This window comes from Nelusetta ayraudi, unplaced genomic scaffold (genome assembly GCF_046127955.1).
Source record: "Nelusetta ayraudi isolate G7.1 ecotype Tasmania unplaced genomic scaffold, CSIRO-AGI_Nayr_v1 ptg000005l, whole genome shotgun sequence".
NCBI classification, from domain to species: Eukaryota; Metazoa; Chordata; class Actinopteri; order Tetraodontiformes; family Monacanthidae; genus Nelusetta; species Nelusetta ayraudi.
Window position 1 is genome coordinate 7,173,048 of NW_027466055.1, and position 23,190 is coordinate 7,196,237.

Here is a 23,190-nt window from a genome sequence, read left to right on the forward strand (position 1 = left end):
TTTCTTAAAGAAAGAAAGACTGCGAGAGAGTGAGAGAGAGAGAGAGAGAGACCCAGAGTTGTTAAATATGTGCAGTATGAGTCTGTGTCATCAGCTTGTAACACACCCAGAGTCAACACACAGCAGCGCAGCAGACGAGGGAGATTCACCACCCGCTCCCCCTTCCCCTTGAGTGAACTCTGCTCTCGTCTCGTCCTCGCACACAGAAGGACTCGGTGTCGTTCAACGTGTGGGACATCGGCGGCCAAGCCAGCATGTCGACGGTCAACCAGTGCTTCTTCACGGACAAGGCCCTGTACGTGGTCACCTGGAACCTGGCTCTGGGAGAGGAGGCCGTGGCAAACCTGCAGACATGGCTGCTCAACATCGAGGTGAACATCCCAAAACTGCTTCACATCCCGCGAGGAGCTGCTCCCAGCTGGTGCACGTCAGTCAGAGCGGGAAGAGGCGTTAGTGGGGGGGAGTGTGAGAACCCAGTGGGAGGGGTGACGTATTTATTTCAAGGCAAATTGTTTGGGCTGTCGCGCTGCGGTGGGCTGCGACAGCCCACCACAGCCCCACTGCGGCCTCTTTCATTGCACCGCTGAGTTGCGATGACGTGAAGGATGTTGAAACTGCTCCCTCCATTTCTCTGAGACGCCTCATGAAAGGCTAAATCCCTAAAGGAACATTTAATCATGTTGCGTCTTTGTTCTCTAATATTGTGCGGCTAATTTATGCCTCCAAATTGCCCACAATTTATTTGTTTTGCAGGCCGAGTGCATACCTTTAAGTTTTGTGTCCTTGTCTCAATCTGATCACGTCAAAATATGCCTTCAATAGCTGCGTTTCCATGACCCCTAGAATTGCGCAAAACCTAAATATCGCAATATAAAACTCGTAATGGAAGCATCTAAACTTCAAAAATCCTCACAAATATCGATAAAAGGCTTTGACTCTCTCATGAGGTGGTTTTTCAGGCGTATCGATATGGAGGCATACCGTAAAAGTGTCATGGAAACATTTTTCTTTCGCATTTACACGCTAGCAAATTTTACAAATATTGCTTTTATTTTGTGAAAAACTGAAATGGAAACACCTCTACTTTCTTTCTTCAAGAATTCAGGCTTGAGACATGAGTAAACACAGTTGTTTCGCGAGCACTTTTTTTTTTTTGGCCAGCGTTATTTGGATTTTTGTACTGTGCTTTAGTCATGTCAGGTCAGTCAAGTTTCTTCAGCCGCCAAACATATCTGGGGCCACACAGCATTTTTTTTTTTTTTTTTTTTCTTAAATCAAACCTCTGAAAAAGGAATGGCCAAGATAATCAAAGACCAAGAGGAAATACAAAAGCACTGAGAAGCTCCTAACAACGGACAAAAATCCAAATATATAGAAGCACAAACTTGGTCACAGGAAACAGGAAAGAAATTTGTTCTAATCAGCCTTGAGACTTGACCTCACAGCGTGCAAAATGGTAGAGTTGATAATCATGTGATCATGATGACATTGATAATAATAATAATAACACCACCTGACCAGAAAATAGAATTGAATCAAAGTATTGACCAGGAAAACCAAATTGTTGCTCATTGAGTTGACGTTGTGATGTCAAATGTTTTCTTTCTTCCTTCTTCCATCTGTGGTTCAACACCTGCTGGTAGCTGCACATGATTCTAAGCCATCGTGCCCTGTGTGATGTGTGATTTCTAGGCCCGGGCACCAAACTCTGCAGTGTTGGTTGTGGGGACACATTTGGATCTCATCGACACTAAGTTCCGCACAGAGAGGCTGGCCACGTTGAGGGCTTACATCCTGGCTCTTTGTCGCTCGCCATCTGGAGCCAGAGCCTCCGGCTACCCTGATATCACCTGGAAACACCTGCAGTAAGTAAGCACACGCTTGCCCTTTTTATTTATTTTTTTTGTCATAATAACTTTTTGATCACAAATGAAAAATGCATTCTGAATAGTCGGCTGAAAGAAAATCCTCAGACAGAAATCGATGAGTGACTTGAGCAGCCTTTGAAGGGCGCCGTTTGTGTGTGTCTTGAATTTAAATAGTGGAACGTTTGAAAAGTAGGTTCACTAAGTTTCCCAGAAAGGTTCTTTCACTCGTCTTCTCTTGTCCTCTGAGAACTATAGGTTCCAAATGCCTGCAGGCGAAACATTAAACAAGCAATTGTACAAATTTAAACCCTGCGGAATTCAGCCTCCTCATAAAAAGATGCCTTTTTATATCTAGAGTACACATAAAAAGGTATCTATAAAGATGACTGGACTTCATTGCAAGACTGAGCTCGTTTTAGAATGGCGATAAAGAGTATCGTTAAATCCAGCTACGATATAGAAGTCCATAATTGAAAAAGTTATCATGCGTCTAACAGTAGAACTGGCTGGGTGAAGTGAAGGTTTTGAATAGTCGTCATTGGGTCACACTTCGGCCTGGTGGAAAGAAAGTGTGAGAAGGGAAATTGTGGCAGCGTCAGTGCTGTTCATACGTAACAATTCTAAACTCTTATTGTGGGAAAAATTTGAAAAATGCTCTTTGAAATGGCGAGGCTGTGGTAAGATGCCACCAAAAACATGTTTTAAAGCCCCCCAGACTTTGCTGAGGAATTTCCTTTCACAATGAATTCTCACAGCGGCGTGTCTCGAGTCTGTCATTGAGCTTCCCGCAAAGATGCACATGTCACTTTGATCGCCTGCTCCAGTTTTTCAAAAGTAAAACTAACTAAAGCTTCCAAGTGCTGGGAATGAGCCTTGAGTGATGTAACAGGGCACTGCTTCATTCTCAGGTCAGCCTGGTGTTCCTTCCACTCTGCTGCCACCTCTCAGCCATCGTTTAGTGACCTTATTTATTGATTGTCTCACCTTGTTCTTACATCCACCAATGCACTCATTGGGAGCCTTATTTATTTATATGTTTTATGCTTTTTAAGTTAAATGTAAAGCACTTTGGTTACCCCTGCAGCTTTTTTTAAACATGCTATATAAATAATTCTGATTGATTGAACTGAACTGAACTGAACCTGAGGCTAAATAAACAGAAGTCCAAATATGTTGTTTCCTGAGATCTAAAGTGTTTTTCTGAGAATTAGTTTTTGCTCCGCTTTAGACCGGATGAAAAATGAAGAATTGGTATCATATGGTACCTTTAAACTAGTCCTGCGACCAACAACAAAAAAATAAATAAAAAGCTCTGCAAGTGCTCTAATGACGTGCGTGTGTGTGTCACTTCCAGCGAGGTTTCCTGTAAGACCTTGGAGGGCGTGGATGGGATGAAGAAGCTCATCTACCAGGTGGCTCTTTCCATGAAAGACAGCAGCAGCACAGCCTTTGGCAGTAAACTGCTAGGCAGACTGGTGAGTATCAACCCACAACTGGTGTCCCTCTGGGACAAACACTCATGACCCAGAGCTGCTGGAGACCACTGACTCATAGTTTACTGACGAAGTGCAGTGCAGTGCAACCCTGCATTGAGCCCCTTCACTACTACACAAAGGTTCATTGCGCTGCGAGCGGAATATAATTTTTGAATATTTGAATCTTTGAATCTTGAGAACTTTTTGCAGTGATGGGACTCTGAACAATAGTTTCTGGCTGTTGTCGCCCTCTGCCAGATCCCCCGCAGCTACCTGACTCTGCAGGAGGCCGTGATGGCGGAGAAACGGAGGCGAGACGCTGAGGGGGAGGTGCAGTACCTGACTGAGGCCCAGCTCGACAGCATCGTCGAACAAAACCCCGGCAGCGACATCAGAGACTATGAGGATCTGCAAACTGGTATTAAGCATTTATTTCGGCAAAACCTTGTAACAGTAATACAATGATTAGCCATCACATTCCTTCCATTTTTCCCAGTGAATGACTTAAATCAAACACGGCTTTTAACTTACACCCCACTCAGTCGAATTTCTTGTGCATTTACACTCAATCATGTCAAATTTAATACCCTCTTTCCCTGGAAGGCTAGTAATTAGACAATGCAACAGCTCTGTTTTTTGTTCATAGAACCAAAACAAAACAGAAGGAATTGAGGTGCAAAGAATTTAATAGAGACATCAGAGAAATCTACATTGTACAACAATCGTTGATGTCATCAATTATCAATGTACAAACATGTAATGCAGCAGCCACCAATTGGAAAAAAATCACCCACACTCTGTTTTTCTTCTTCCATAAGTATTGAGTGCTGAAACGCTCAGGTCTGAAAAATGGACCTCTGTGATGTCACAAAGGGCACTCATTCCTTTCTCCAGATTACTGATGACCTATCCCCCCACTGTAGACCTCCTTGCAGCCTTGTTCATGTCCCCTCTCAACTATTTGGAAGGTGCAACAAGGCATCCGTTTTAGCTGGAAGCTGAAAGCAGGTGTCTTTGTAGTCAGAGGGTGGCATATGCTGCTGGCTCAAGACCAACAGACATTTTCTTCGGTAATTAATAGTACACAGTCGCTCCTTGAATTTAGTATTAATAGCGATGGTGTCCATTCTGTAAATTCCCAGTCTGTTTCGTTTCCCCGTGTGGGTTGCCATGTTTTAATGTCTCTTTTTTTAAAATGACCACGTTGACTCGTCCACACCCAGCCATCAGCTTCCTGATCGAGACGGGGACGTTGCTGCACTTCCCCGACACCAGCCACGGCTTGCGGACCCTCTATTTCCTGTGTCCCGTGTGGCTCTCCGAGTGTCTGGAGAGGATCATGCATCTCAAGTCTTCTCGCTCGCTGGCCCGGAATGGAGTGATCCGAGCCGAGGACCTCAGGGTGAGCTGGGATCTCTGGGTTGCCACGTGTGCCCGCGTGTCAGCGATCGTCGCTGACTTCCTGTCTTGACGTGTGCCACACAGATGCTGCTGGTCGGTACCGGTTTCACCGATCAAACTGAGGAGCAGTACTTCCAGTTCCTTGCCAAGTTTGAGATTGCGCTCCCTGTGGCCAACAACAGGTCAGTTTCTGGCTCTAGTTGCTTTCTTTTTATGAACCAATAGAAAATGTGTACTTTGTGTGGAATGCAATGTTCTCTTGGAAAGCAGAGCTTCTCACTGTGGGCTGTCATTTTTACCAAGTGGCTGGTCTTTCATTCTCACATCCCACTTGCAAATATTTAAATAACAATATTTGGTAACACCGGCCAGAGTGTGTGGCTATTATTGTGCTCTCCAATATTTATTTAATTTCTCCATTCACATCCCACCCTTATTTCCGAGCCAACAAATATGGCACTGCTATTTAGTTAGTACAGTACTAAAGTATTAATAGAAGTTCATAATTCATTACAGATTTGATGCCTCTTGCCGTTTTTCTTAATGTAAAATGTTCGCATTTACTGACACTTCTTAAATTATTATTTTTTTCTTTCTGAATTTTGTTCTTCTCTCACTGTAGCTACCTGCTGCCCCACCTTCTTCCCTACAAGCCTGCCATGGACATCCACGGATTCCGCCGGCAGAGCAACAACACCCTGCAGCGTCTGGTGAAGATGAGCTTTGTCCCAGCAGGCTTTTGGGAGCGATTCATTGCCAGGATGCTCATCAGTCTCAAACAGATGGACCTGCAGGTACCTGCATCAGCACCAAGCATCATCAATCAGTAGTTCTAGTAAACACTATTTCTTTTTTGGTGGCTTTAAAAGTTTTGTATGTATGTCTTAAAATGTGTGTGTGTTTTTTTTTTTTTTCTTTGTTTGTTTTTTTGTCCAGTCATTTGAGACTAGAAAGAATACGAGGCACCAGCGTGGCAACAACTCTTTAGTCTACAACTTTGCGGCGACGCAGCACAAGAATCGCTGCAGCACCTTCAGAGTCCGACGCAGCCAGACCATCTACTGGAAGGAGGGGCTGCTGGTCACTTTTGATGGTGGTTATCTGAGGTGAGTACCATCAACTCGGTAATCAGGACAAACCAGTAAGATTACAGTTTTCACATATTTTTTAACTTTACACTATGATGATTAGATTGCTCTCATATGTTGTGTTGCTCAGAAATGTAAGAATTGAAAGAAAGAAAAAAACATCCCTTAAATAATTACATTTGGTTCTAAAAACACTTTAAAAGTTGTATTAAACCATACAGGGAGTGAGTGCAGCTCATCAGCACACATTTTGAATCCTGCTGAGCATGCGTTTTATAGTATCTTTCCATCTATCCATCTATCCATACATAAGTTTATACTGTACGTACATCCACAAAACAAAAAATGTGTGTTTTATTTTAAAATGTAGGTTTATGTGAGGGGGGAAATACTAATAATAATATATATATATATTTTTTAAATAAAAAAGCCAAGACCATTGAGCAAAGTGCGCAGCTCACAGTTACCCAATTTATTTTGAAGTGCGCTGTAAAACACGAGGGCACTCATTAAAAAGAGAAGGGAAAAGAGACTTCTGCAACCATGATCCATGCACCCACCACCACACACTGGGAATGAAGTGACGACGACGTGTCGGTTTCCGTCTGCAGCGTGGAGTCGTCAGATATCTGCTGGAAGAGGAAGAAGAGTGGAGGCATCAAGATCATCTGCCAGTCGGAGATGAGAGATTTCTCCGCCATGGCCTTCATCACGGATCACGTCAACGCTCTGATCGAGCAGTGGTTCCCTGGTCAGTGCTCCTCTCTCACACCAACTAAACCAACACGGCACAGCCTCTTCAGCGCTCACTGCTTCAGGCATGGGCAAACTACGGCCCGGGGGCCATATGCGGCCCGTTAACCTTTTAAATCCGGTATACATATATATTTATATATATGTATATATATATGTATATATATATATATATATATATATATATATATATATATTTTTTTTTTTTTTTAATATATATTTATTATATTTTTTTGCCTCCTATGAGGTGGGTCACCCTCCCTCCTTCTGCTGCTGCTCCAGCCCCTCTGTCAAATTTCAGAACCCATTGTGGCCCCCCACCGGTCAAAACGTTGGCCTAGCCTTGCACTGCTTAGTGCTTACCTTTAATCTTAGCCCTCCATGAAGTGTGTGTGTGTGTGTGTGTGTGTGTGTGTGTGTGTGTGTGTGTGTGTGTGTGTGTGTGTGTGTGTGTGTGTGTGTGTGTGTGTGTGTGTGTGTGTGTGTGTGTGTTCTTTGTTTTTCACTACCGACTGGAGGAAATTCAGGTTAATACAAATCTACTCAGAAACAACAATGTGACTTACAGAATTAGTGGATTTTGAGAAAAAACAAACAGTAAATTTGACTCCAAATCCAAACCACCCCCAACCCTCCCCTTCTGTTTGTTTTGAGCGAGTGAAACACACCTGTGCCTCTACCTACTGTAGCCTCACAGGAGGGGGCACCACCACTGGAGGGGGCACCACTGACACTCTCTCTCTCTCTCTCTCTCTCTCTCTCTCTCTCTCTCTCTCTCTCTCTCTCTCTCCATGTGGCAGCTCTGACGGCCAGTGAGAGTGACGGCACCCTCCTGGTGGTGCAGTACGCCCCCTGTCCCTTCTGTGTGTCCCTGGACCAGAGCAAGCAGGAGGACAGCGGTGGCGGTGGCGGCGACGGCGACGGAGAGGGCGGCGACGACGGAGAGGGCGTTTACTTCTTCAACATGGAGGACTGCGTGCTGGCGGCGGTGGAGAAGGAGCACATCGTCTGCCCCCTGCACCCCGAGCAGCCGGTCACGCTGCAGGAGCTGGTGCCTGAGCTCTTCATGACTGACTTCCCTGCACGGTAACCACCACAAGCACACATCTCAGTGCCACCAGCTCTCAGGGGTGGAGGTGACGGTCGGCCGCCACCGACACATGCACTCGTGAATGTTGACATAGTCAAGACTAAATGTTCATCCCTGTTAAAGGTCCAGTGTGTAAAATCTTTAATGAAGCTGTGACAGCGCGTTTCATTTTGGGGCCACTGTCAGCTGAGCTTCATCTTCAAATACAGCTGTGCAAGATGGCAGCTAACTAGAAGCACGACCCTTATTGCTCTGTGCACATTCTTTTCTATATAAGGGCTGTTCAAAGGGTAGGAAAACCAAACAACTTTCATTGTACTGTGAGTATACACTTGTATTTATGATAAGATTAGATTAGATGAAATGCTTTATTCATCTCTAGGAGAAATTTGCATTTACCGCAGCTTAAAAAGGGAACTAGTGTACTAATAAAGGGCATGCAATATTCTAACTTCAAATAAAATAGAATAAAATAAAAGAATAAAATAGAATAAATTAAATATGTTTACTAATATAATAAATCATAAATCAAGCCAAATTTTGCACTCTGGACTTGGCTCGTATGAAACCAAGCGAAGCCAGATCAGAATTGTCATGAGATTCTATGGAAATATTGTTATAGAGATGTGAGAAATGAGAGAAGGGTCACTGGTTGGGAACTTGTGCTCTTTAACCGATAGTGACACCATTTGAACTGAAAGAGAGAGGAGGTCTCTCTCCTGTTTCCATCATCGCTGTCTGCCAATAGTGCAGCAAACACTCATCCTGCATTCCATCATTTTTTTGTAATTATTGTTTTTTTTATACACACTAAAGCCACTTCTGCTCTCCCTTTCACTCCCTGTTCCTCCCTCAATCCAGTCTTGGCCAGAATAATATAACCCACTGAACTGGCCACTGACGAACCCTTCACCCTCAGTTTGTTGGCTGCAGCTCCAGCTGCCCTGTGACCCACAACTTTTCCCGCTTTTCACCGTCAGAATGTTGTAAATCCACAAATAAGAACTGGCATTAATTATAATGCACGGTGAGAGTCGCTTCCAGTGCTGTTGCTCACTGTGCAAATCCCCCCCCACACCCCCTCCACATATAATGAAAAATACATTCAAGCATTGAGAAGGCTCTCACTAAGCCCTGCTGTTGCCTCAGCACCTGGTCCTTTCATTCCTACCTGTCCGTTGGCCCTTCTTACGATCTTGGACCCTGACTGCGTACATAGAGGCAGATTATGGGGGATTACATTAAAATGGTATTAGTGTAGTGATTGATGTGGGTGTATTTTGTGAGTTCAGTCGAGTCAGTTTGGACCCGCGCGACTCTGTAAACTCACAGTGACGGCTGTGATTTTAGTAAGGAGAAAGAAATGCTTGAATACGCCGTAGTGTTCTTTACCAGAACGCAAAAAAAGGTTCCACTGGCTTTCTAAATGTGACTTACTTATTGCCTCATCCTCTCAACACACACACACACACACACACACACACACACACACACGATCTGAAGGCATACCCATCATCATTTGTCCATTTTGCTTTCTGCTGCCTTTCACTCTCCTGATTCTCTCTTTATAATTTCTTCTTTCTCCCTCATCTCGGTCTTCTCCAGCCTTTAGCTTGGTAATAGAGAGAAAATCTTCTCAAAAATACACACACACACACACATACACACACACAGAATCTCGAGAATCTCGCAGAGATATTCCTATTCGCAGCTCTCGGTAGCCTTGTAAAATCTGTTTCGTGTGATCTGTTGCTGCCGTTGGCATGTGCTGGTATCCACCGCTCCTTCAACAGCTGGAATATGCACTCGCTCAATCAGTCTCTATCATCTGAGCTGATCTCACCCAACGTTATTTGGTCAACGCGGCGCTGAGGGACTTGGGTGGCCAGCCAGTTACGCAAGCTTATCCTGGCCTGTGGAGACGTTGGCCTCGCCAACAAGCCCATTCAACTGTTGCATTTATGGGGCCGCAGGATGGATGGTGTTCCAAACACGAGTGTCATCAAAGAACTTCAACCACTTTTACAGCTGGGAGCCAGCAGTGTGTACACATTTGAGTTGCGCTCTCTCATTAACTTTGGCCTCTGAATTCTTTTTTAGCTGCTGCAGCTTGAAAGGACAGTTACTGCTAGTGTTGTAGCACTCGAGATTGGTCTCGGTCTCAAGACCACTTTTTAAGGGTCTTGGTCTCGGACTGGACGAACTCTGGATTTTCGATCAAGACCAGTCAAGACTGCAATGACACGATAATAATGGAAAAGAATCCAGCCGCTGCCGTTTTACACTCTGTTTGTGACGCCCAGAGTGACACAGCCCCGTATGCCTAGTTAATTTATTTTTCAATTTTATGACGCAAAGTTGTTTTTTTGAAAATAGTTCAAAGTAGTTCAGTTAAATGGTTAAATGCAAGGAAGGTCTGTTTTGCATTCAATGTCCAGTATGTAAAATTTCGCTTGATTTATGAGTTTTCTATTGATAAAGCGTAACATACTGCCCATGAATTCATTGATAAAAGTGTATACTTGCAGTACAATGAAAGCAATTCAGTTTTTCTACCCTTACAACAGTTCTCCAGTAGCTTGTGAGGCTGGTTTGAAGAATTCAAATCTTATTTGGAAGTTGATAAAAAAAAACAGTTGACGAAACTCACCTGGATACAGTTTGTACAGTTCTGTTGAACTGAAGTTAATATGTTTTTTGCTGACTGTCTAAAGTATGTTTCTTACTCAAATGAAGCATTCTGCCGTGTGTGTGTGTGTGTGTGTGTGTGTGTGTGTGTGTGTGTGTGTGTGTGTGTGTGTGTGTGTGTGTGTGTGTGTGTGTGTGTGTGTGTGTGTGTCATAGGCTATTTTTGGACAGAACCCTGCTGACCTACTCAGAGGACGAGGACAACATCCTTGGCCAAGGAGGCAGTGGGACGATCATCTATCGAGCTCGGTACAATGGCCAACCAGTGGCCATCAAACGCTTCCACTTCAAGAAGTGTCGACAACAGACGATTGGCAGCGACACAGGTACGCAGCCTAGACTCGCTCTCAGTCCCAGAGTGACTTGGTTACTGTTTTTCCTCCTCGCGCCCATGCTCCCATTGCACAATAAATGTACAATAATTAGAACCACGCAAGCTTAATTACGCATCCAATTACGTCAATGGAAATTTCTCAGTCGCAGCTGTTGGTGCCAGATACAATCCGATAAAAGCCACTGCATGAATGTTTTCGTTTCTCCACCACTGCATGGATAATGTGAATAGTAATATTCCAGCAAGTGTGCTCACTAAGTGGCCTTTGATTGTACAGATGTCTCAATGTGAGGCCCGAGTTTGTTCCTTTCGACCGCAGGAAACTTGAGTCCAACCCAAACAATCTCAGTGTGAACTTTCCCTGATGTCGCTGTCCTTTGCCCCAGACACCATGGTGAAACATCTGCAGTCGGCAGATGCCTTTCGGAGCTTCTCCGAATTCCGCCAGGAGGCCAGTATGTTGCACTCTCTGCAGCATCCTTGCATTGTCTCTCTGGTGGGCATCAGCATCCACCCGCTCTGTTTTGCCCTGCAGTTGGCCCCGCTGGGCAGCCTCAACACTGTTCTGGAGGAGAAGCGCAAAGGCAAGTCAGCTCATTTCTACCTGGGAACCTTGTTGTTTGTTGCCACAAGACCAAAAAAGTTGAACTTTTGAGTTTTGTCTGTTCCAGGCTCCAGTTACATGCCCCTCGGCCACATGCTGACTTTTAAAGTAGCTTATCAGATTGCAGCGGGACTGGCATACCTGCATCGGAAAAGCATCATCTTCTGTGACCTCAAATCAGACAACATTCTGGTTTGGTCTCTGGAGGTGTGTATGTGAAATATGCATTGTTTTTTTTTTCTTTCTGTGAAATATTAATACATCATAGTATTTCCCCTGATCTTTCTGTTAATTTATTTAAACTGCTTCTGTGGCTTTTCTTTTTTTCCCTCCAGAAACGAGATTCTGTCAACATTAAACTATCTGACTACGGAATCTCTCGTCAGTCTTTCCATGAGGGGGTGCTGGGGGTGGAAGGCACACCGGGTTACCAGGCCCCGGAGGTCCGACCAGGAATCGTGTATGACGAGAAGGTACTGATGGCCTCTGCTCATCCCAGTAACTTTCATTTTTGTCAGTTTGTAATCTGTTTATTTCCTTTAACAATGGCAGTCGGTGTGAGGCCGCCAACATCAGTCCATACATGCACACTGAACACTGCACAGTGTTGAACCTTTTCCCAGCAACCCCTGGGAACCGCAGAGTCTTTCTTGCTTTCGTAACCTCTCATCATCCTAGTACAAGCTAACAATAAACATTATCAGTGAGGTAGCTTGAAAAATGTTTTTAAAACTTGTTGCTTCTTTTCCAATTTAAAGAAGAAAGTATATAAGCATAACAATTTTCATTTAATCACATTTATTTTCACGTCCCTCTCACCTAAAATGACTTTCATGCAATATACTTCATTGTCTTCAAAGTCGATCCTTTTACTCTCTACACCTCCACTGTGTATGTTTTGATGGGACTTGAACGTCCCTCTGCTCAGGGGTTTAATTGGTCAACTGTCAAAAAATGTGACGTCCAAATGACGTTTTTTGGGGGTTTTTTTACCCTGAAAGTTGAACTTGTTTCAACTTATTTTTCTTAAGACTCGGCGCAGCAAAGAAAAAGTCCATCAGTGGTTAAAAACATTGCTCGGGACGTTGACAAACAAACAAAAACCCTCAAAGTTGCTTTCATTCTGTAAGTAAAACACGGTTCCAAAGAAGCTCTGTGTATTATGGGTTAGGGTTAGGACAGGAGGATCATTTCAAAACATTCCTAAAGAGTTTATCCTAAAGACAGTCATCACGCCACCAGTCCTTCATCATGCCTCCGTCATCCCATCACCCTCGTCCCTCTCCTCCTCCTTCTTCTCTGTACATCAGCGTGTTTAAAGGGCAAATGTACGTCTTAAATGTGGCACAAGTCGAAAATAGATTCAAGGACAACAGTGTGAGTGACGAAAAGATTTGGTTTTTTTCTAACGGATGGGCAGAAGATTTCCACTGGGGCGCTGTATTTATTTGACCTGTCACAGCAGAAGATTTACAGTTGGTGTCTGAATGTTTGCAATGGCTGTTTCCTCTCTGCAACATTGCCTTCATGTCTGATGAAGACCATATGCTGCCTTGACGAGGCAACGTTATACTTCCATTAGGGTTTTAGCATGGCGGCATCACCATTAACTTTGTCGGTTTAATCCAACCCTAACCCACGCCTACAACTGTATGGCCATTTTCATTGGAAATTAATCCACATCAGATAAAATGGACATTAGGTCCTGCTTAATGAGTTTTTTTTAAATTTGGATTTAGACTAGCAAAACTATTTCAACTCCTTTGGAAAGCACTGAAATGTTTGCTCTTTTCCATATCAACATATTTCCAGTCATTGTCAGGTCCCTGCTGGTCAAAGAGTAGAATGCAGTTTCTTTTTTGGCACTTCTGCTTCCTCTGGCAGTTCCATCCATCCTTATATACAATCAATTATTTAATTGAACTCACACTGAATGTAGGCCTGTTTACGACAACAGCAGAAGTAAAATTATCAAAATAAAGGACAAACATTATTTCTCAAAATACACACTTTCATCGTTATGTGTTTTTGATAAACCAGTGTGTTTATTCCGACTTAAAGTGATAAGACTGTTGTTGCTGTAACACAGTCATTGATACCAGTGGTTTATCTAAAACCCAACAAGGTCATTTGATAAACGCAAGTGAATATAGCAAAGAATGACTCACAGAGTGACACACGTTAGGGAAAGGAGAATTCATTCCAATTTTTTTTTCAGTTTTTATGTTTATCCAAAGGTCAGTGTAACTATTATGTTTATATACAAAAAAAGCTGTTGACTTAATTGACTTGCAATTTAGATGACTGACCAGGGTTAGAATGGTCCTTCTTTTTTCTGCATCATGTTGGAACAAGATTTGCACTGGAATAAGATGGACCACCATACTTCTCTACTGCTCTTGTGTTGCCATAGAGTCACCACAGTCAAGTATATATAGAGTCAATATTAAGTGAGGTCACCTCTCAAGTACTTGAGTGCCTTTGCCGCTGCACTGTTTGTTTCCACCGTTGCTGCCTACAAGTGTTTCGAGAGAAATCCACTTGAGAATTCCGGTCATCACATTGGGGCGTTAAAGGACTGTGAAGTAGGAAGGAAAGGACAAAACTGGACTTTGGTCAATAAAAAAGCAACTACATTTTTCTGTTTAATATGTTTTATTGATGTGCATACAAGAATAACAGAGGTATCCACATACATATGTGTACAAACAGCAAAAGCGATCTTTGAACATATGTATACACCTTTGCATTTGTATATTTTTATAAGCAAATACATTTTTAATTGCTTTGTATAGGCAAGGGTGATCTTTGGGTTGTTAGGATCCATGACAACTGAAACAAAATGGATTCCAGAGCAGGCTAAGTGCTGGGAATACAAGATGAATGAGCTTCAGAAGATAACAGTGGACTTAAATAAACCAGTCCGGTTTTCTGTTATCATTATCAGCAGAGCCTTAGCAAGTCAGCGGCAGTCATCCACTCCACCGTTTTTCTTTTTCTTTTTTAAACATATTTGTAATACATTCTATTCTATGGCTGCATTCTGCTCTAATCGTCATATTCCATTTTTTTTCATTAGGTATCATTTTTTTAAGTGCACTTTCATTCGGCATCATCCGCATTACAAATGAACCTTCAGCTACATTAACCCTCAAAGCACGGCTTCAGTCGGAGGTTGCAAACAGTGGAGAAGTTTTACAGTGAACTAACTCCTTGACGTTTCTTTTTCTGTAATCATCTCTTTAGGTGGACATGTTCTCCTATGGCATGGTGCTCTTTGAGCTGCTGTCCGGGCGAAGGCCAACACTGGGACAACACCAGCTCCAGATAGCCAAGAAGCTCTCCAAGGGTCTTCGGCCAGTGCTGGGCAAAGCAGAGGAGGTCCAGTTCTGGTGCCTCCACAGGCTCATGACAGAGTGCTGGGATACCAAACCCGAGAAGGTAAGCCTTCCATTGTCTCTGCGGTAAATCAAAAACACGGCTCTCTTTCTCAGCTGGCCATTGTTCCAAATGGATCGGTCATGGTGCCCAGGTGCGGAGGAGAAGCCCTATCAGAAGAAACATGCGAGACATGAGAACAAAGAAAAGTTGTCAGTCATTTTGACCCAGGCTGGGCGAATCTTTGAAGGTTCTTGGTCATCTAGATCATCATAGTAGAAACTTTACTGTTGCCCAGTGTCAGTTTGCCGGAGTTGAGCGTGTTTGTCGTGTGGGAAGCGAGGTTGGTGCGGGGGTTATGACCGTGATGTATGGTGTATAGTGAATAGACACTCCATGTTTACATTGAAGGCAGGCTTCCTAAAAAAAAACGACGTGTCAAACAGCAGATTGGATTTACTCTCTGTGTACATCCTGGGGTCTGTCTGTGTTTTACCGTGTGTGCCTGCTCTGTTTACAGAGGCCGGTGGCCATGCAGTGTCTGAGACAGATGCAAGAGCCCAGCTTCCCCTGCCTCAGCTACATGTTGCCCTGTGACAGCCACTCGCAACTCTTCCTGTCACAGCTGCAGGGAAACAACGCCGTGTTCTGGAGCGGACACAAGGACGAAAGGTCTGCGCCGACACTAGATCTGCTGAAGAGCAGCTTCTAATTTAGCTTAATGCCACTAAGAGTATTGCTCTCGCTCTCTTTTTGTTCGCCGTCTTTCTCTATCCACACACACAGGGCCCCATTGTTTTCAATCTACTGCCAATAAAAGCAGCTTTCATCCCTTCATACAGGTGGTGTTAATGACAGCTGCTGTGTCCTGTAGACTGCTTCCTGCCATTAACCCCCTCTATGTGTCAAGACCCCTTTACACCCCCCCAGACCTCTACCTCCCAGCTCTCCTGCTAGCCATTACTAGCCATGGGAAAGCATTGAGTGAAGTTATTTAAACAACACTTACATTGTCAGTTGTAATGGTTGTTGTTAAGATAAAGTTCAAAAGGCTTCAGAGGCGCCTAAAGCCAAGGTGTCACACACGCTCCATTGCTTTTGAAGCCGTCTCGGGGATAAAAATGGGTTCGACAACACTGCTGGTGAAGACACTGAGGCTTTACACACTAATCTGCTGTGCCGGCCTGGACCAAGTCACTGTAATTTTGTCAATACTAGACAATTGTGAAAAATTTGTTTCATTTCCCATTGCAGGAAAACACAATGAGAAGTTGAACCTAAACCTTATTGACTAAAAATCCCTCGTGGGCCCTCGTCCCATAGCTTATTAATATGCATATATGTGTATATATGCATACATATATACACCTAATATTTTCAAGCACATATATATAAACAGATGTGTCCATCTGTTCATAATCTGAATAATGCATACAGACTTCAGGAAGGGAAAATGAAACAATGGTCGGACTAAAAGTCTTTTTGAAAAGGCCTGTAGAAAATTCCATGAGATTTCAAGCTGGGTCCACCGCTGCTGCTGAATCAGCATGTTCTCAGTGTGAAATCTGATTAGTGAACTGTGATCCAAAACTTGGATAAGCACATGCCAAAAGTTCAAAATGGATACTTCCCAGTTTGCATGGAATAAAAAAAACAACAACAACGCTGAAACCTTTGTGTGCCTTTCCTGTGGCATGTGTGTTTGCCGTGCAGGAACTACAGTGTGGTGAATGTGCAGAAGGGCCAGGTGGAGGTGAAGAGGATGACCTGTCCAGGTAGTCGAATCACCTGCCAGACCAAGATCGGGAACACCCTGTGGATGGCGACCGAGGTACTTGGCTCACGCACCCACTTTCTCTCTGCATTGTCGGACTGAGCACTGAGCTTTCTACCTCTTGTTTTTCTGTTTGAACACAAAAAAACGATTCTAGTTGGAATATGTGGCTCAATGTCAACCCAGCTACTGGAAAAATAAAGGATTTGATTTTGATGGATTGATTGAGAGTTGATAACTCATTGTCTTCAGAGTTGTTTGATCTTTATCTTGTGCTCATAGGACCACGAAGTGTTCATCTACAGTCTGAAGGACATGTGTCCACTCAGTCAACCTCAGAAGAAGTTCTCATGCCCAGCCATCATCACCTGCCTCTTCCTGGCCCCAGCAAGAGAGCAGGTCAGATCCCCTCACACACACACACACACACACACACACACACACACACACACACACACACACACACACACACACACACAGCAAGCAAATAATGTCATCATATCTTTCATACTGTGCAATAATTTTATGTTAGCAACAGCTGTGGTTTATGAGCGCTTTGTTTCAGTTATTGCATAATGTATTGTATATGTGTTCATCTGTTAGTGCACACTGTTCTCATGAACTTCATATCCCTGGACACGCCTTAAAGATTCTCCTCATATTAGGCATCAGTATCCTCTAATCCTGAGAAATGAACCGATAAGACAAACTTGAAATGTTGCTAATTTGAATACATTTGAAAATTATAATATTAATAAAAAAAAATCATTGGATGTGATATTTCCTGTTCAAGTAATGAGCCTGAAAGTGATATAAACCTTCTGGTCTTTCTTTACAACCAGAAGTTGCGCCCAGAGGGCAGACTGGAGCTGTTTGTGACTGTTTGAATTTAATACTGAATTATTGGCGGTGCTTTCCGGTGTTCACCGTGAAACTGTGCTGATTGATTAGATCGGGATATAAAACACGTGTGTAAAGTTCATGTGTTCGGCATGTGTACTTGAGGAATCGTAGGATTGCGGCAAATTTCACAGTTGTAGGATTTGCGTAACTGTGACGCTGGGGTCTGGTTGTGGACTGTTGTGGCCGACGCCAGATTTTGCGTTTGAGTTCCAGCTGTTGTTGCCGTGCTGTGGGATGCTGCTTTAGTCATGGACTGATGTCTGTTAAACAAAAACATTAAAGAATGTGTGCCAAACAGTCCCCAGTATTTGATCCCCTGTCTTCTGGCGGTTTCCCTCTCTGACACCTCTAGTGTTTGAGCCGGGTGTTTGCTGGCATGTCTGACGGCCTGGTGGCTGTGTACACGCTGCTGGAGGACCTCCCTGTGGACGGGGAGATCTACCTGTGTTCACACACCATCAACAAGACGGTGTTTGGCCTGAAGGACTCGGACCCCCGACAGAGGCCCTACCCCATCAGGACCATGGCTCTGGTCAGCGGTGGCTCCCAGGTGAGCAGAAAGTCAACGAGTCGTCATCGACATATACACTACCGTTCAAGAATCTGGGCCACTACACAAGTAAAACTAACCAGTTTTATTTAATAATGATGTCGAATTCTCTGCGATCATTACGACTGCACAAAAAACAGTCTAGATGTGCTTAACAAGTATGGGAACATTTTAGTGTTCCGTGAAAACCACTTCCAAGGTCCAATTTGAACGGTAGTGTACATTCGGAACGCTACATTAATTTTTTTGTCTGTGATTTCTCAGTTGTGGTTCTCCAACGGTCCGGGCGTGCTGATCATCGATTCCGTCACTCTTCACGCGGCTCAGAGGCTGGACCCCTACGGGCCGCCGTCCTCCGTCATATCCATGACGAGCGGCTTCAGTTTGCAGGGAGAAGAGGCGGTCTGGATGCTGGACGACCACAGCAACACACTCATCCTGTACCACGCCGCGTCCTACCAAGTGTGCGCGCGGTACTGGTGAGCAAAGCTCCGACACGCACGTGGCCACGATGCTTGCGGATATACAGGATTCGACGAGGACTGCATATACACCGCTGTTCAAACGTTTAGAGTCACTGACTCATTTCTGCATTGAATTTGACTTATAACCAGCTCCTTGAGATATTAAGTAGAATGCTCTAAGAACATTACTACTGCATGATGATTAGTAAGGACATGTATGGAATGTCTTTGACAGTTGTTGCCTTGAATATCTAATTGAATGTGGTTTAAGAGAATGAACGTAAAGTGTCCAATATGTGACCATCATTGCAGAAGTGAAATGCTTTAAAATTGCCCCCAAAAAATAAAATTTACATTTTTAAAACAAGCTTTCTTCTATAATCACACTTAGTTGTGTGTTCTAAGCCATAGGAGAGTAAACAAAGCATCATGATTTATGTTTTAAGCGCTTTAAAACAGCCTACTTTTAGTGTGTTCATACAGAATTTTGCACACTTGGAATTCTCTCAATCACTTTTAGTTAGACATCGGATATGGTTTTCATTAAACCCTTAAATGTTCCCGTACTTGTTAAGCACATCTTGACTGATTTTCATGCCCCCAAAATGATCCCAGAGCGTTTAAGATAATTTTTTCATAAAAGTGGTTATAATGAAGTTTAATCCATAAATGAGTTGGTGACTCGAAGCATTTGAACGGGCGGGTGTGAGCCACGTTTATAATAAAATAATTTATTTCTTTTTTTGGGGGGGAATGGGTGGCAGTTGTCGTAGTTGTGCAAGAAAAATTGGCAAGATCAATTCTCAGCTGGTTCTGTTTAAGTGATTACGTATCAATATTTCAATTGGCACATCTCAATGTTGTGACACACAGATGGACCTCTTTTACCCGCTGACCTTTCACGTTTGGCTGTCGCCTCTGCAGCCATTTGTGACATATGAACTGCCGGTCATGACTGAATTGATAACACTCTCAAGAACAATCCGAGTGTGTGTTTGAGTTTATCTCCTCTCGACTTCATTCCCCCCAACCGAGCGCTCTGTTTTCCATTAGTCATCTCCCAAGTCTGGGCTCCATTTCCTCCGTTTTCCATTTTTGGCCTGTCTTTGCTATACAATAGTGTCTCGTAACAAAACCCTGTGCTTACCACAGTTTTTTTTTTAATTCAGATGTCTTTTATTTTTACTTAAATTAATCAATGGATGTGTATTTTTTACCTCCCGTAGTCATGATGTTTTCCCTCTTGAAAAGACTTGAGCCCAGGCTGCTTTTTTTTTTTTTTAATTCCCTGAATTGAAACTAATGGAAAAGTAAAATGAAGTACAATGTTAAAATCACTAACTACAAACTACTTCTAATGTTTAGATTGCTATTAGTGGCCATTTGTTGACACCTATTTCTGTCTCCAGCTGCAGGGATATCAGCCCCCTGCGGGACGTCTTCACCGTGCGGCTCCCTGCCAAGGCTGCGGCGGCTCCGCCTGCTGCCCTCGACAGCGGAGACCGCGCGGAGAAGCAGGATTCCGACCGCGGCCGAGTGACGGTGATCTGCAGCAAGGAGGCCGGCACTCAGATCATCCAGCACCAGGACTCGCTCACAGACTACTGCTCCATATCGTCCAGCGGCACCCTGGAGGCCCCGGGGTCCCCGGGGTCCACCGGCTTTGATTCTATGACACCGTCTCCCTCAGAAACAGAGGGAGAGCGCAGCGACCGGGACCGGCAGGAGTCCGGAGACTCAGAGCCTCCTCCGGACTCGGCACAGATTCCCAGCCCACCGCCGCTCAAGCTGCAGGCCTTTGCGGTGCTGCCGGTGAACGGAACTCTGTGGATCCCCAGGTAGAAGGTTCTGCACACCGACAGAACACTCCCAGATTCAAAACCCTTTGCCTGATCCCCCGCTACAGGCGTCACTAAATGACCACTACTTACAAATCAAATTAGTGAGTCGCACCGTTTTCTTTCTAAAATCACGTGTCAATGGTAAATCGGATTTCTAAACAAGAATATTGATTTTCTAAATGACCAAAATTCAAGATTCAGGAACTTTATGTGTTAATATTAATTAAGTTCTCACAGATTTGATGAAGCGATCCAAAGCTTTCTTTGGAACTCAGTCATCACACTTCAGTCCATACAGCCTGAATACACTCAGGTGACTGAACATGTTCAGTCCTGCTATCCTACTGCACAGTGTTCTAGTTGTTTCAAGGCTGGACTACTAGTTACAGTGTCACATTTAAGCAATTTCACTCCTTAATCCCTGTAGCAACAGGGAGAGTAGGGTGGAGATCATGAAACAGACCAAGACCAAACACCAAGATCATCGTCATTTAGGAGAATTCATCAAGTTGGACAGTTAAGCCTCTGGGATGAATCTTTTGGAGGGAGTCCAGTGGTGCGTGGGCGGCTTTTAACTGGAAATTAAAAATGGGGCAAGTGTCAGCAAACACATTCCTCGCAGCAACGTGACATCCACATCACGTCCAGTGAAGTGCAGTGCCCACCACTGCGTCAGATGTCGTGCCAGAAGGAGACTGGATTCAATTTTGTCGCAGGAACGACGCAGACCAGACGGCAAAAAAAATTAAGTCAGATGCCCCAGCACACTGACTGTTTGCAACAAAACAACCAGTGTGTCAACAGAGTTGCCTTTATTGGTTGAATTTCAACTTAGTCTTTGACTCTAACACCCCTTTTTTTTTTTTTTTTAATTGTGTCGGGTCGGCTCAAAGTAAGCTGCGCATTGTTCAGCGTTTTGAACTCTTCTGAAAAAATGCACACAGCCGGATTCTACTGCTTTTTATTTATGTGTTTTTAGTATGTACTAAGAAAAATGGATGTTCATTAACACATAAGATGCATATTAACAGAAGCAGGTAAATTATTTTGAATAGGAAGGTCTGTGCTCACGTTGGATTTGTATCGAACACAGAATTTAGCAGTCAGTGTGAAGTGGGTTCAGTGCATTCATAGTGTCAAGCTTAAGCAGCAGTTGAATTAACAAAGTAATCTAATCTAATCTTGAACCAGGCGTGGAGGCGACATGATGGTCATCGAAATACAGTCCAGCGGCGACGGACTGAGGGGTCGTGTCATCGCTGTCCTCAGCCCACCTGGATTTTCCTCTTTGGGGTAAGCCAACTTCCTGTTCTGGAGGACAAAAGTATTCATTTTTGGAACCATGAACTTAGTTCAAAAAAAAATTTGAATTTTGAACTGAACCATCCCTCCATTTTCAATAGCTGCTTCCTCCTGCACTCAGGGTCATGGGAGTCTGCTGTAGCTGATCCCAGCTGTCATGGGGTCATAGGTCATAGGGTCACTGGACAAGTAGCCAGTCCAGGGCCACATAGAGACAAACAGAGACTGACAACCATTCATTCTCACACACACAACTATGGACAATAAAGAGTTCCCGATTTGCCTCACATGCACGTTTTTGGACTGTGGGAGGAAGCCGGAGAACCTTGGAGAGAAGCCAGGCAGACACAGAGAGAATATGCAAACTATGCACAGAAAGGCCCAGAATCGAACCCACAACCTTCGACAGCGCTAACCAGTGCAAACTATTTCATTTAAAATTTTGTGAACTGAACTTTAAATTAGTTCATGTAGAAAGTGAACCTTCCCAACACTTTGTCCTTTAGGGTTTTTTTTTTTTTTTTTCAATCGAGTCATATGGACTTTTAGGTCTGTTGCTCCTCCACCTGCATGGAACCCTTTTTTTCAGCAGTGCACAAAACCGTGCGGCCCAGAAAGGAGGGGGAGGAGGTGGAAGAGGAGGTCGTGCTGGATTTTCATTTTACTCACGCCGCCTCAATAAAAGCTCAGTCGGATCCTTCATCGTGCACTTACGGTGCATCTCGGAGTCTGTAATTATTTCTGTGAAGGAGCCGGCAGCTGGTCTGCCAGCAGAAAAGAGCTTCTCTGTGACTTTTTTCCAGCAAGGGGGGCCTGGTCTGTTAGCGACAGGCAATAAACCCCCACGCCAGCACCACCCAAAGCACCGCTCTTAATAAGCAGCTATTACACAGTGCACCTGTAGCACCGGCAGTTTGGAGCGGGGAGGAAGGGGGGGGTGGGTTGGTCAGAGCTGAGGTCATGGGACCTGGTCCATTTCCAATTTGACATTGGAAATGAATGATTTCAGTGCGGTCAAGGTCGTTATTTCATGAAACTGGTTCTAACTGGTTAGAATGGAGTTCAATGCAGATATGATGAACGTGTGAGTGAGTGAGTGAGTGAGTGACTGAGTTAGTGAGTGAGTGAGGCAGAGAGAGAGAGAGAGACGATAAAATCATTTGGTCTGTTTGACTTTTGTGTTGGAGGGCAGCGGTGCTTCGCTGGTTTCCACTGCGTGAATGGCGCAGGGTTGTTTCTCGCCATGTCAGCAGCTCACTCGGGGTGTGCGCACGTGACGAAAGCCCCTTCCACCACCACCTCCTCCTGCCCCCACCCCCCTGCTGCCTGCCTGCCTCACCTGTTGGCTGAACACCTGGCGAGAATAATGACACACCGCGGGAAGATGAAACAAAGACATTGGAGGAGGAGGAGGAAGAGAGGAAGATAATTCAGGGCTGCTCGGTGTGATGCATGGGCGGGCGGGCGGGCGGCCAGGTTCCAGAGTGCAGGGTCACCAGGAGCACCGTCTTCCTCTTCCAAGCGCTTCCTAACATCAGAGAGCCTCCGTAAATTAAAGCGAGGCCCGTTGTTCCACTACGGCCCTTTGATCCGCTGCTTTTCTTCTTTCTCTACTTCTTTTAACGGAGTCGAGGGTTGATGAGACACGCTTGACAGTGTCCTCTGTCTGTCTGTCTC

The 23,190-nt window shown here is 44.3% G+C and overlaps 1 protein-coding gene across 2 annotated transcripts in view; it reads left to right on the plus strand.

The window, feature by feature from the left end:
• lrrk1 (leucine-rich repeat kinase 1) overlaps positions 1 to 23,190 on the plus strand; it is a 41,689-nt gene that overhangs the window by 16,713 nt on the left and 1,786 nt on the right. For both annotated transcript variants that reach the window (XM_076011665.1, XM_076011671.1), the window contains 22 exons: positions 207 to 371; positions 1,693 to 1,865; positions 3,223 to 3,343; positions 3,602 to 3,761; positions 4,567 to 4,745; positions 4,829 to 4,926; positions 5,367 to 5,538; positions 5,681 to 5,850; positions 6,444 to 6,583; positions 7,386 to 7,671; positions 10,520 to 10,689; positions 11,084 to 11,281; positions 11,369 to 11,508; positions 11,637 to 11,774; positions 14,548 to 14,742; positions 15,200 to 15,351; positions 16,393 to 16,510; positions 16,736 to 16,852; positions 17,709 to 17,906; positions 18,171 to 18,385; positions 19,780 to 20,208; positions 21,403 to 21,504. In XM_076011665.1, the coding sequence (XP_075867780.1) occupies positions 207 to 371; positions 1,693 to 1,865; positions 3,223 to 3,343; positions 3,602 to 3,761; positions 4,567 to 4,745; positions 4,829 to 4,926; positions 5,367 to 5,538; positions 5,681 to 5,850; positions 6,444 to 6,583; positions 7,386 to 7,671; positions 10,520 to 10,689; positions 11,084 to 11,281; positions 11,369 to 11,508; positions 11,637 to 11,774; positions 14,548 to 14,742; positions 15,200 to 15,351; positions 16,393 to 16,510; positions 16,736 to 16,852; positions 17,709 to 17,906; positions 18,171 to 18,385; positions 19,780 to 20,208; positions 21,403 to 21,504 (3,836 nt within the window). The remainder of the gene's footprint in view (positions 1 to 206; positions 372 to 1,692; positions 1,866 to 3,222; positions 3,344 to 3,601; positions 3,762 to 4,566; positions 4,746 to 4,828; positions 4,927 to 5,366; positions 5,539 to 5,680; positions 5,851 to 6,443; positions 6,584 to 7,385; positions 7,672 to 10,519; positions 10,690 to 11,083; positions 11,282 to 11,368; positions 11,509 to 11,636; positions 11,775 to 14,547; positions 14,743 to 15,199; positions 15,352 to 16,392; positions 16,511 to 16,735; positions 16,853 to 17,708; positions 17,907 to 18,170; positions 18,386 to 19,779; positions 20,209 to 21,402; positions 21,505 to 23,190) is intronic.